This window comes from Lactuca serriola, chromosome 6, assembly GCF_051521515.1.
Source record: "Lactuca serriola cultivar US96UC23 chromosome 6, Lser_US96UC23_V15, whole genome shotgun sequence".
In the NCBI taxonomy this organism is placed as follows: Eukaryota; Viridiplantae; Streptophyta; class Magnoliopsida; order Asterales; family Asteraceae; genus Lactuca; species Lactuca serriola.
Window position 1 is genome coordinate 93044480 of NC_136413.1, and position 14544 is coordinate 93059023.

The 14544-nt window shown below is 35.4% G+C and overlaps 1 protein-coding gene across 1 annotated transcript; it reads right to left on the reverse strand.

Annotated features, from left to right (window-relative positions):
* Window positions 1–6945: 6945 nt before the first annotated feature.
* On the reverse strand, window positions 6946–7357 carry LOC145058361 (histone H2B.11-like). Its single transcript, XM_079006280.1, has one exon. The coding sequence runs from the start codon at window positions 7315–7317 to the stop codon at window positions 6946–6948; it is 372 nt and encodes a 123-aa protein (XP_078862406.1). The 5' UTR covers window positions 7318–7357.
* Window positions 7358–14544: the final 7187 nt, after the last annotated feature.

Sequence of the window (14544 nt, forward strand, 5' to 3'; positions counted from 1 at the left end):
GACGGAATGGTGTGAGATTCTGAATGACTAAGAGGCAGTCATTATGGGAGGTTCTAAGGATTTCATCCGAGATTCGGGGTATTTGGAGTTGCTTGACCTCTGTCGGGGAGATCATCGAGAGTTGTGTAGCACCTTCCAAGAGTAGGTGCGATGTTACTGGTGTAAACAGTCTGGAAGATAGACTGTTGGTGCACTAATTGGTGACGGTTCGAACCTTAAGTGGGGGAGAATTGGGTATTTTTTTGAGAGGATCAGATATCTGTTCGAGATCGGTTAGAGATCTGGATATATAATGACATGCGGTGCAGATTCATGTGATCAGGGTTATTGATGATTGAAGCGAGGTACAGAGCGAGTTAATGCATGTAGTATACGTTGGCAAATGAAGAATGTCTCCACAGCAAGCGGCCATCGGTCGGAGACCTTGTGATGGACAGGAATTCTTCGAGGAGGTTGGTTCGTAGGGTTAGTTCTGTTGGATTAATGTCTAAGTCCATAACTATAATTGGTAAGACTTGACCCGACCCGGCATGGTCCATTTGGGTTGCATGGCATCATGCATTTAGATAGACTAAAATGAGAGAAATAACACTTAAGGTTGGTTAATATATTATAAGTTCTAATATATTAATAAGATTATTTAATTAGTATTGATCAAGTATTAATCTAGATTAATTAAGTGATCAAAAGAAGACTAATTAAATATATGGGTTGATTGTGTAAATCATCCATACTTGTATAGTGGGATAAGACTCCATGGATTATGAAGTTGGGCTAAAACCCATAAGATGCTCCATGGTATATTTGAACCCATGGATCCAAGGAAATGGAAAGCCATGACAATTAGGGTTTACCCTAATTTTCACTAACTATATAAGCATCTTATTACGGACAAAATCGGCCAGTATGTGTGAGGAAAAAGGGCTAGCCAATTTTCATGCAGTGTGGATTTCTCTCTAATCTATTCCAAGTGTATTTGGTGTTGTGTGAACCATTTGAGGTGTCACACTTGGGGCACTAGGCACTCAAGCTTCATGAAGACTTTCTACATCAAATAGGTATGTAATTCTAACTTGATATATTCATATGAATCAATGTTATTATGCGAGTTAGGATGAATACCTTGAAAAATTCATATTTGCATGTAAAATAGAGGAAACATAGATCCAAGGTATTTAGGGTTGCATGTACACTTAGGAGTGTTAGAATGCTCAAAACCCAACAGTAGTATCAGAGCCTAGACTTGCTTTCTCTTATACTTGATACAAACTGATTTTTTGAAGCCAAGAATCTGTCAGGACCTGAAACTCCACGAGTTCTGGAGGAAAACTTGACGAGTTTGTGTCCCAGAATGCATATCTTCTGTAAGTCCCCAAAATTGCTTGTGTAGCATTCAAATTCAATTGATGGTGCGGAATCCCAATCAATTGGATGATGTCAGATCAATATAGAAGAGAATGAGAAGAAGAATTAAGATGAATCTAATGATGTATTCAATATGAATGATGCTCCTTACAATATATTCTCTCACAGACACTTCTTCTCTCTAACTTTCTCTCTCTAGAACATGCTCCTCTCTCTCATTCTAGCCATACACTCCTCACCCTATATATATGAGACATGGGGCACCAGCTGCACACGAGTGTACAGCCGCACACGCGTGTGCGGGGTGTGCGGCCGCACACACATGGGCAGCCGTACACAGGGTGTGCGGCCGCACACACATGTGCAGCCGTACACAACCACAAAATTACAGAAAAATATATTTTCCTAGAAAAGCAAAGTATAAACCATATTTTTGACCTAACAATCTACCCCTTGGTTTATAGCTTTCTTTTCTAATTGGCCCAACAAACTCCCCCTAAAAAGTGGGTGGCTTTTCTTGTTAATCTTCATTGGGAGCTTCGCTTCAGCATTAATCTTCAAATTTCTTCACAGCATCAAGATGAACATATGAATCTTCAATAAATGACTTCATCTAGAGCAGTTGGGATTTCTGCAGAATTTGACATTGAACACACATTGGGTGAGGAGGCTGGATGTACTGATTCTTGAAAGATAGCGCTTTGAGCTTGAGAATCTTCAGAGAGAACAATGGAGAGAAATAATCTACTAGATCACTTCAGCAGGTTTAAGATAGCAGCAGATTGATTGAGAAGGCTTCAATGCAATCCGTCACATAATCTTTAAGAACAGCTTCACCTTGCTTCTGGGGTTGAAGGATTGAATGTTTAAAGAATAATCTTTATTTCTTGCTCCTTCGAATGAAAATTCTTCGATGCTCACGGATGAAGCCTTGGCTCAGAAAATCTTCAATACAGTCTCCACGAGTCTCATCTACGTCTGAAATCACTTTTCAAGACAAAACAAAACTAAAAAAAAAATTAGCACACAAAAAAATATTTTTGGATTTTTGATATTTTCTGAAAAAATAAAACATAAATAACACTATTTTTTTGATTTTTTAATTTTCTATTTTTGTTTGATTTTTTATTTTTCGGATTTTTGTTTGATTTTTCAATATTTTTTTAATTTTCCCCCTAAATTTGTGCATAGAGGAAAACTATGAAAAAATTTAACAAAAACAAAAAAATATTTGGGATCAAAGTTGTTAGACAGTCTTAATCCATTTTTCAGTATCTTCCAAGGTTGTAAAAATCGTTCAGCGGTAGTTCGGCGGTCGACTGACGATAAGCGATTAATCGGGCAAGGCAGGGATTAATCAGAGATTAATCGGGGACCCTTAATTATTAATAAAATTAATTAAAAATTTAATATTCCCTAAAAAACAAAGTATTTGAAATTTTAAAATTTTGAAAATTTTAGTTTAATATTTTAAAATTTGAAAGCTTAAAATTTGAAAATTTAAAATTTTGGTGTAATATTTGAAAATTAAAATTTTTTGAATTTTAAAAAAAATTCCCGCCTATGACTGCCGAGACCGCCAAGGCTGACTTTGACCGATTTTGATCAATTTCCGCCAAGCACCCTAATCGTAATCGGTTTAAGGCCGCCAAACGATTAATCACCGATTAATCGGCCGCCAAGACCGATTTCTGCAACACTGGTATCTTCCCCTTCATAAATAGATCTGGTCGATCGCCAGTATTGTGGTCCACTTTAAGCACGGAAAATTGTGACAAATTTTGGACATGTTATAAGTGACAAGACAAGTTGATCCTATGTTCCTAGATAAAACTTCCTAAGGACCATTTATCTGACGACGACCAAGGATATTGTTGTCCACCTAAATTGAGCAGCGAGATCTACAGACAATCTAGAATTGTTCAATTTTAGATGTACTAGAACATGTTTCCTGCTTCCTGATATACCCCAATAATCAAGAACTTCCGAGATACTCCTTACTTTACGTGAGCAGACTATTATTCATAGAGAGGATAGATTTAGATTATAATTAATTATAGTTTTAGAGGGATTGAGAATTAGAAGGTTGCATATGTTGTGTACCAGGTCGAATTGTTAATCACACAAAGGAGACAACTTATGGCTAACAGATAGGAAGAATTTCATAGATATAAGATGCAGAGAAATAGATTTGCATATGTTGCAGTCCAGGTCGGATCTCTTCCAATCATGTAAAGGAGGCAACATATGACTAACAGTAAGAAAGAAAGAAAATAATTTTCTACAGACCTACTTTATCGGAATTCCCAAGTCCCTCCATCAATACTGGAATTAAGGACAGAATCCGTACATCGAGGAAAAGTAAAACCACAGTTCTAGATATGGGTTCTTTACTGTGACTGGTGGATTCTCATGCATATCTCCCTACTCAACCTATCTAAGCGTCGTATTGTCAAGCTAAACGGATCTATCTAGGTCAAGATTTGTCAATTCATTTGAATTCTTAAGTTCATCTTTGCCTAGTCAAGCCCATTAAATTCTTCGTACCTACCAGCGCATCGAACACAGTGCCTAGACAATTCAGCTTTGGTATGTTACACAGATTCAGATTGCCTATTATCATTTTTTGATATCACTTCCCAAACAATAACTACTAAATAAAAACTATAAGAAAATGAAAATTGTCTTTAAAATGAGTCAGAGTAAGATAAACTCAGGAGTATAGAGAAGAAAACGCAAACCGTAATTCACCGATTGAATTTGCATCCAGAAGGTCTGAGAACAACACGCATAAACTCAGAACAGATCCGAAAATTCTTCACATCGTTAAGCACAAACCCCAATGTGTGATCCATTCCTTTCTTCCTATCCTGCAAAGGACACATACTCTCAAACAAAGTTCTGAGTTTTGCACAGCTGAGAGATGTCCCCTATCAAGTGCCTGGAACAGCCACTACCAACAAACCAAAGTCTGATGATATGCCTCCATAGCTTCTCCTACACATAGAGGGATCAATTGATCTTTGGAACCCAGTCCATTTTGAAACTGGGTTGACCTTTGTCATCCTTTCATGGTACTCTCTCCCATGACATTTCCTGCTTATCACAAACAGAAGATGTAAAAATATTAAAATCGTTAGTAAATTTGGGAGAGTAAGCCTTTGGAACCCATTTGTAGTTGGGTTTAACCCATTTCTTTTTTCGTTTTGATGGGTGGCTCAGTACTTGCTTTTGATCTTGATGTCGTCCGTTGAGATGACTTTGATTTTGACTTCATGGGAGCATTTCTTGGATTTGGCTTCTTGGCCGACATTCCCTTCTTACCCTTGGGATTCAGATTCTTGGCCTTGTGGGTTTGATTTTTCGCCTTCTGTGCATTCCAGTAATGATTATCTGAACGTGACCTGGAAGAGTTTCTTTTAAAGTATCTCCCTCTTGGTGTTTTCTGCCAGCCATGTGCATAGTAGGGAACATATGCGCAATTAGGACAGTTTCGGGCTATGTGACCAGGTGTTCCACAGTGAAAAAAAGTCTTTTTCTTCACTGTGGAGTTGTTTCTTCCTGCCCCTGGTGGCATATCCTTGCCTCGTTTCTAATTGTTCCCATAAGCACACTTGCAAAAGCCGTCGGCTGCTCTTGTTTTGGAGGCATGTATTTCTCAGTAGCAGGTTTAGAAGTAACTGAGTTAGAAGCAACATATTCAGAGTTCAAGGAGACATTTGTTTGTTCAGTAGTATTTTCCTTGTTCTCATCTTCCGCTACTTTACCTGCACAGTAAGTAGAAGCATTAGTATCTTTCGTCTCAACACCTTTAGTTGGCCCTGATTGTTCAGTCTTAATTGAATCTGAAGTAGAGGTTTGGCCATACTTAGCAGACATTTCTTCCTCATTGGTCTCAAAGGGTGGGTTATAATTGTGATTAAAAGGAGGTGGCACACTGTGATACCCTAGACCCTTGGTTTGATTATCTTTAAAACTCAATTGATTTTCTACTAAGGACTCGACTGTCTTACTTGATGCAGTATAATTTTTGAAACTAACATCTATTTTTCCACACTTAATTTTCAAAGCGTCAAGTTCCTCAGTTACAACAACAAGTTTTCTTTTGATGTGATCATAATTCTCACACTTATTGCTGTAATCTTCTTACAGTTTTCGGAAATCCTTAATTTTGGCTTCTAATTGAGCTTTGAGGGGTTCTGTCCTTTCCTGAGTTGATATCCTTCGTATTTTAAGTCCTCATTCTCTCTCTTGATTAGATCTATTGATTCTCATAAAAATTTTAATAGTTTTAACACAAGATGGAGAGCATGAAACTTCATTTACCGGAATTGATGTGGAACTCATTTTCCATTTAAAATATTTTTAATTGCCCTTTGACATAAAAACAAAACGAGAAAGTCAACATTAAAATTCAAATTTAAAAAATCAAACTTAAAAGTCAAACCGAAAAGCTAAATTTGAAAATTTAAAAGTTAAACGAAAAAGTCAAAGATTAAAGTCAAAGGTCAAACTTGAAAGTCAAAAGCAAAATTTTAAGGTCAAAAGATAAAATAAAATCAAAAATTCATAACTAAAAAAAATTTGTGATGAAAATAGAATTTAGAAATAAAAGAAATTGATTTTTGGGCTGAAATTGACAATTTTGCGAAAATAGATGCGAAAAGGAGTGTTTTTGAATTAAAATCGAGGGGAATGTAACAAGATGCTTGCTAGAAGAGCTGGTAAGGGATCTGAAAGATCAACCAGAGGACCCAAGTTCGAAGCTTGACAGCCCCAAAAACGTTTCCACTTTTTTTTTAATTAAGTAAGCAAGCTGCTACGAAGTGTATAAAATTTAAAAGAGCAAGAAGTTTAATAAGTTGCCTTGGTAGATCAACTGGTAAGAGGCGTGTTTGATGACTTAGAGGTCCTGAGTTTAAATCTTGGGTGCCTCAAAAATTCCTTTAATTTTTTTAAGTGTACACAATGTGAGCCGCACACCGAGGCCTCACACTCCGAGGCGCACACCTTCAACAGATTCGCGAAAAAAGGACATTTTTCACCCTTTTTTGCTCCAAAACTCGATCAAAAGAAACCCGCCCTAATTTTCACAGAACTATCCAAAAACACTATTATCTTTTCAAAATAAGACCAAATAAGCTCTAGATCTGACAAAATTGACTGATACAATCCAAGCTCTGATACCAATTGCAAGTCCCCAAAATTGCTTGTGTATCAATCAGATCTAATTGATGGTGCGAAATCCCAATCAATTGGATGATGTCAGATCAATATAGAAGATAATGAGAAGAAGAATTAAGATGAATCTAATGATGTATTTAATATGAATGATGCTCCTTACAATAGATTCTCTTTTTTTTTTTAATGATAACTAATCATGAAATCCATTAACTGAAAATTACGATTTTGCAATGATTCTAGCAATTGAAAGAAACTGATGTACATCAATTTCCCAAAATCAATCACAAAATCCTAAATCGGTTATACCATTATAACCATTCTACCAAAACAAAATAACTAACATCTGATAAAATCTTAAATCTAAGAGCTTGTAAACTCGGTGACAGCCTTGGTACCTTAAAAAACAACATGTTTAGCCAACACACCAGGAAGAACAAGTATAACAGCGGTTTGGATTTCCCTGGAAGATAAAGTATTCTTCTTGTTATACCTTGCGAGTTTCGATGCTTCCTGAGCCAATTTCTCGAAAATGTCATTGATGAACGAGTTCATGATCCCCATTACCTTGCTTGAGATTCTGATATTAGGATGAACTTGTTTCAGAACCTTGAAGATGTAGATCTTGTACGTCTCCACCGACTTCTTGTTTCTCTTCTTCTTCTTGTCTGCTCCGGCGGCCGATGCGTCCTTAGGGAGCTTCTTCTCGGTTCTGGGCTTCTTCTCTGCCGCCACTGCAGGCTTCTTCTCCGCTTCTGCCTTTGGTGCCATTGTTGGTGGGTTTTGACTGTGTGTTTGTGTGTGAGGGGAAGTTAGAAGTTTGAACGAAAGCGTGTAAGTCCCCAAAATTGCTTGTGTATCAATCAGATCCAATTGATGGTGCGGAATCCCAATCAATTGGATGATGTTAGATCAATATAGAAGATAATGAGAAGAAGAATTAAAATGAATCTAATGATGTTTTCAATACGAATGATTCTCCCTACAATAGATTCTCTCATACACACTCTTCTTCTCTCTAACTTTCTCTCTCTAGAACATGCTCCTCTCTCTCATTCTAGCCATACACTCCTCACCTTATATATATGAGACATGGGCCACCAGCTGCACAAGAGTGTACAGCCGCACACACATGTGCAGCCGTACACAACCACAAAATTACAGAAAAATATATTTTCCTAGAAAATCAAAGTATAAACCATATTTTTGACCCAACATCTTCGTGCTTTTTGGCTGGAATTGGACTAGGAACATTACCAAAAGCTGTTTTTGGACTTGTAAACCTATTTTTGATGTGGTAATGTTCATGCTAATCCAATTTCAAAGATAATTGTCAATAGATTCATGTTTTGTATTAGTTTAAAAGTTATTCTAATTACATGAAAAAGTTTGATGTGAATTATCTTTGTTCATATGAGTTGCTTAGATTAATAGATAAGTTAATTGATTATGTGTTTTCAATCCATTTTAATCTAAGAGATGATTCTAAAATGTGTTTGTGTAACTTGTCCTCAAGTTACATGAAAGGTCACATTTAAGTTTCATAAAACTCATAAAAGTTGGCAATGGTTTCAAAAAATGAAGAGTCTTGTCCTCAAGTTATGGAAGTTGAAGAGTCACTTCATTAAGTAATAAAATGTGTAACCTTAATTAATTCCACAAGTTACAAAATAAAGAAAAGTTACATTCTTTTATTAGTTTAAAGTCTTCCATAACTTGTCCTCAAGTTATGGAAATTGAAGAGTTTTAATTAAAACTAATTTAAACACATAATTTATGGAATTAATTAGATTTGAATAGTTTCAAAACTTGCCCTCAAGTTTTGGAATTTGCAAAGTTTTCACTTATGAATACTTTAATTCCAAGTTAGCCCTTTGAATTTTAAAAGTTAAAATTCAACCCTTATACTTTATAATATTATAAGTTAATAATATATATATATATATATATATATATATATATATATATATATATATATGTATGTATAAGAGCAAGTCAGTCTTACCGTTAGTAGGCCTCATTCACGAAGTCGGTCTATAAGGGGTATAAGGTTACTGCCTATAAAATGGCAGTTTAATGGGCGTCCACTCTCACCCACCGCTTCCTTGACTGGTGGAGGGTCATTATCCGAACGGGTAGCACAAGGACTATAATTCTCCTTTCATTAAAAGTATTAATGATAAATACTAAGTAACTAAACCTTTATAAATTCCCAATCTTAGTTACTTAGGAAAAAATGAATAAGGTGCTAATCCATGAAATTATACTTTGTACTTTGTTTAAGTCGGTTAGTGGAGCGTGTGTGGTTAACTAGCACACTAACTCGTATTTAACAAGGTAGGCAAAGGGTAAGTTAATGTTTATCATAGTATCGATGGAGCGTGTGTGGTTAACTGGCACATCGATTGAGGGATAAACACTTAAAGGTACCAAGTATATTTGCATGGTTACTCACACCTTGTTTTGTGATCCTCGGCATCCCAGTCATAAAACCTGAAGGGCACACTCGAGATTGAAACATGCCATTGAACAGTTCAATGAATCTCAAAAGATCTAGGAGTTCTAAATCCACTTAATAACCAAATAATTTATTTCGTTTTTTATGGTGGAAATTGGTGAATCGTCATTCACCTACCTTCAAATATTCTATAGCTTGGATTACGGCATCCCTCTTCCAAGTTATAAAATAGTTTGTAGGGTCCTAGCCTTAATATTTCATATTGGGTGTTATATTAAGGACTTTAAATCAACTATCTTGAATATCTCCCAAAAAGATATCTGGTTTAGACATTTATCATCTTCCCAAATCTCTTGAAACAAGCTTTCCTAAATGAAGATGATGTCCCATGGAAATCATACTTCTTTCACATCCTCCAATTATTCTCTTTAACCCACAAGTTCATGAAAAGTTTAAGGTCACTCAAGCCCTCTTGGCAAGCAAAGGTCTATGTGTGATCACATCTTGGAGATGTAGTCCCATATTGACAAGCCGGGAGAGTTGGGTGTCAAATTCTAGAGGAAGTTGATGATTAATCACTTTCTAAGTCACATAGTGAGTTCCTTTGGGACACCTATGAAATAGACTATGACAAGACCCTTAATGATCTTATCTATTTGCTAAGATCGACTTCCAAAACTTTATGGACATTGACAATGATGACATCGGATATCCAGTAAATCTCTCTCTTCCTAATGGAAAGGGATCGGCCATAGTCAACTCGGTTGAACAAATGGTAAAGAGAGAGGCTAAGTTTGAGATAGTCCCGTTATCAAGGTTTCATTGCCAAAGGAAGGGGCATTAGTTGCGAAGCTGGCAAATTTACCTAAGGATGTTAAAGTCAATAAGTTTGACTCTACTTCAGGTAAAATCCATTGTCTAACTGTATTAAGTTCCTACTTGGAGATTCTTATTACATTATGTGACTGGGTCACATGTTGGTGGTTAAGAATCAAAGAAAAAGTGAAGAAACTTAAAGAAAGAATATGCTGAATCTGATGGCGTAGATGGATTTCTATCTCATAGTTTGAAGATCGGATTCTTGAGCTACTTCTTAGGAGTTATGATATATTGCTTAGGAATAGATAACAACAAAGTTTTCATGTGCTTTTGCATTTTAAGGATAGTTTTTCTGCAAACTTAAAAAAAAAGGAAAATTTTGATTTTATTTATTTTTAAAATATCCTTACAATGGCATTTGTGAAAATTTTTGTTGCTGATAAGATTCCATTAAGAGCAAGAGTGGAATAAGAATTTGATTATTTCATTTGTGGTAGTGTCTAAATTTACCAAATAAGAAAAGATTCTCATCACCCGAGTTTCAGTTGGATAGAAACTTGGAAATCATGCAAGTTGTATAGTATGATGAATGAGAACTTTCAGCTTTGGAAATTTAAGACTAGTTCCTTGTTCACATGTATATGTGAATCAAGTGAAGGACTAAGAGATCGAGTACACATTCTTGTGTACTGATCAAGTGCACCACAAAAGATTTATAAGACTATTCGTCATGATTTACTAAAGTTTAGTAAATATGGTTACACTTACAAGTTTAAGTGTAATTCTGATACATTGGAAAAATTTCGATGTATGGCAGAACGAATGAGAAGAATCAAATTAGGAAGAAGGATAAAAGTTTCTCAAATCTGAAAAGATGGGAGAGTACTTTAGTATCATGTAATATGATCATCTTAATGATTAAGAGACCTTATCACAATTCATCCTCTAAGTACATTCCGATAGCTAAGAAGAGGAGCTATGAATTGTTGAAGTGGTAAAATCAAGAAGATGAGTCATACTTCGTTCCAAAAAACAATTCTTAGAGTTATACTCTAAGATTGTAACTTGAGTGACATGTCTTAAAGAAGGTTTAAAACACTTGTCAAATGTAAGAGTAAAAGTTTTCTACTCTTGTACATTTGAAATTGGTAAGTTGTGATGTTTTGGATAAAACAAAGACCAACTAAGGCCAATTGTGTGAAGTTTTTGTCTTGATTAGAATCCACACTATCTCTTGGATGTTTGACAAGGGAGTCTTATATGTCAAGAGGACAATGGGAGTCTTAAAGGTCTTGAAAGTCTCAAAAACTAATCAAGAATAAAACCAGAAGTTCTTCACTAGCACACAACTTGAGGTTTATAACCTATCGTGTTGACATAATCTGTGCCCATTCCAATTAAAGTTGGCTTTGCATATGAGTTCTTAGAGTTCTCAATTGGTTGCACAACAACTTGGAAGCAATGGCAGGCCCTTGAGCTGCCAGATGGCAACAAATTAAGATTGAGTTTAGTCCATATGAGTTTGAATTTGTCATTATTCTTGTCTTGTGACTATGGTTTTGACAATTCACATGGATAAGAACACATAAACCATTAAATCTAAGTGTCATAAGGTTACTCTCCGATTCATGAAAATGATGGTGAGGAAACACTTTCACTAAGTAGATTTTAGATAGATAGAAATTGTGATATTTGCATTCTCAAAGTCGTTAGTGGAGCATGTGTGGTTAACCGGCACACTAACATGGACTTGTGAGAAGTGGCAAAGGTCTAAACAATCGAGCTATGATTACGGCATCCCTTTTCATAGTTCTTAAAATTGTTTAGACACACCTGTGAGATATCTAAGATAAGGTATATGATATTGATAAAGTTTTATCAAAGCAATCTAGTATCATAAATCTGAACTTTGGTAAGAAAGTCAATAAAGTATTGTTTTTCTAGAAGTTCAGCTGATTTCTGAGTACATGTCAAAGCTAGTGGGAGCATAATTGTAATGCTAATAAGCATCATGTTAGTGGGAGCATGATAATTATGATAAGTATTGCAAGTTAGCAATGTTAATTATAGAAAACAAAAGTTTTAGTTCGTTGAAAAAGGTGTTTTACTATAATCAAGGGAGAGAAAATTATATACTTCATTTTAATTCTAAAAGCTTAGATTGAGATTTTAATTGTATTTAGTCAAGGATATATATATATATATATATATATATATATATATATATATATATATATATATATATATATATATGAATTTCATGTTGGAATGGCTCAACATAAGGAAATTTTATATATGGGTCTATTATTTGCATTCTCAAATTCGATTATGATTACGGCATACCTTTTCATAATTTGAAATTATGAGAACTTGGCAAATAGAAATATTGTAACAATAGGACTGGTCTAGTGTCATGTCTTTATGTGAGACATCATGAATCATGTACCATATGCTTCAGATATAGGATCCATTGCATGTGCTATAATATTCATCCTTTCTAAAATTTTCCAAAATGCCCGGGGCATTAAGAAGGGAAAAGGTCTAGAATTGGATATGACTAAAAGGATAAAGAAATTGTTGAGGACAATCTAAGGTTGACCAAAGATTGGTTGCTCAAGGACAGCTGGAGGTACAGTGTTAATTGTTGGAAGGACCATATTGACATATTCTGAAAAAAGGCAACTTGTGTTTAGAAGTGATAATCAAAAGGGGAATATGGAAATGATCCCATAGGTGGAAGTTGTTCAATAAATCTGTGTAAGATTAGGAAACTTAATTCAAGAAGGATGTTTCCAAGGAGTTGATCTCCTTTGGAATGCTCTGTAATGTTTGTTGTCAAGTCTTGCTGACTTTGTGCATAATCATTACAAGAGGATCAACGCGTATAAGTTTAGAATCTAACAGATTTCAGTAAATGGCATGAATTTGGAATTCTTGCATTTCTAGTAAGGATTTGGGACTATGAAATGAGAATCATTGGAGTTATGTTCAATTGGTGTATTTCGCAAAGTAAGATCATAGACAAACATAGTATGCATACTTGGTGTGTGGCATGACTAGTGTTTAGAAAACATAGTGTACAAGCTTGGAGCATGGGACAACTATTGTTTTAATTCAAGAATAAATTTGATAGCTGAAACAATATACAATGAATAATGTGTAATCATATGGTGATAAATAAAAGGTGTTTTATTTATATTCATAAGTTCTGAGACCATATTGGATTCGATTATTATTGTGTTTCACTTTGCATGTTTTGACTTCCAGAGTAACTAGGTCATTGTTCTGAATGACTAAGTTATTCAAACCATCCACAGTCGGTTATAATCTTCAAACCTAGAGATATGAGTTGTTACTATGAGTTGGTTATACATTGATTGCATGAAAACTGTTATAAAACGTGCCTTTGTGTATGATTCAACAAGTAGTAGAACAAGCGATATGAGTCGAAGTTTATCCACTCCTTTTACCTTCAGGATAAAAGCGATATATGTGGGCCCCTCGATGATTTGATGATGACAAATGGAAGTGCTCGGCCGGGCCTGGACTGATTTGATTTGTTCAATTAGTCAGTCGTCATAAATCGGAAATCAGGAAACAACAAATGGACAGAGAGAATGATTATAATCCATGTCTCAGTCCATATGATATCTAGAATCGAGGAATATATGATCCCTTATCTAATGGACAAGTCATTGACAAAGGTCAGAGATCATCAGCAAGGTCAGAGTTCGACAGAAGCTTTTGAGAGCTACGATTGCCATTCGGTTCTTGAAGTCATACTTGCAATAATAGTTTTAGACTTATCCAAATGGGAGACTGTTGGATTAATGTCTAAGTCCATAACTATAATTGGTAAGACTTGACCCGACCCGGCATGGTCCATTTGGGTTGCATGGCATCATGCATTTGGATAGACTAAAATGAGAGAAATAACACTTACGGTTGGTTAATATATATTATAAGTTCTAATATATTAATAAGATTATTGAATTAGTATTGATCAATAACTAATCTAGAATTAATTAAGTGATCAAAAGAAGACTAATTAAATATATGGGTTGATTGTGTAAATCATCCATACTTGTATAGTGGGATAAGACTCCATGGATTATGAAGTTGGGCTAAAACCCATAAGATGCTCCATGGTATATTTGAACCCATGGATCCAAGGAAATGGAAAGCCATGACAATTAGGGTTTACCCTAATTGTCACTAACTATATAAGCATCTTATTACGGACAAAATCGGCCAGTATGTGTGAGGAAAAAGGGCTAGCCGATTTTCATGAAGTGTGGATTTCTCTCTAATATATTCCAAGTGTATTTGGTGTTGTGTGAACCATTTGAGGTGTCACACTTGGGGCACTAGGCACTCAAGCTTCATGAAGACTTTCTACATCAAAGAGGTATGTAATTCTAACTTGATATATTCATATGAATCAATGTTATTATGCTAGTTAGGATGAATACCTTGAAAAATTCATATTTGCATGTATAATATAGAAAACATAGATCCAAGGTATTTAGGGTTGCATGTACACTTAGGAGTGTTAGAACGCTCAAAACCCAACAAGTTCGGCAGTGGAAGAATTCTGATACAATGGTTGGGTTGTTATGTCGCAGTACTCACTAGTGAGAGAAAGGGTGTTGTGATGCTACGGGGAGCCGTAGTACTCACTAGTCATAGAAAGGGTGTTGTGATGCTACGGGGAGCCGTAG

Coding starts and splice junctions, on each gene's coding strand:
- LOC145058361 (XM_079006280.1), bottom strand. CDS start 7,317: ATGGCACCAAAGGCAGAAGCGGAGAAGAAGCCTGCAGTGGCGGCAGAG.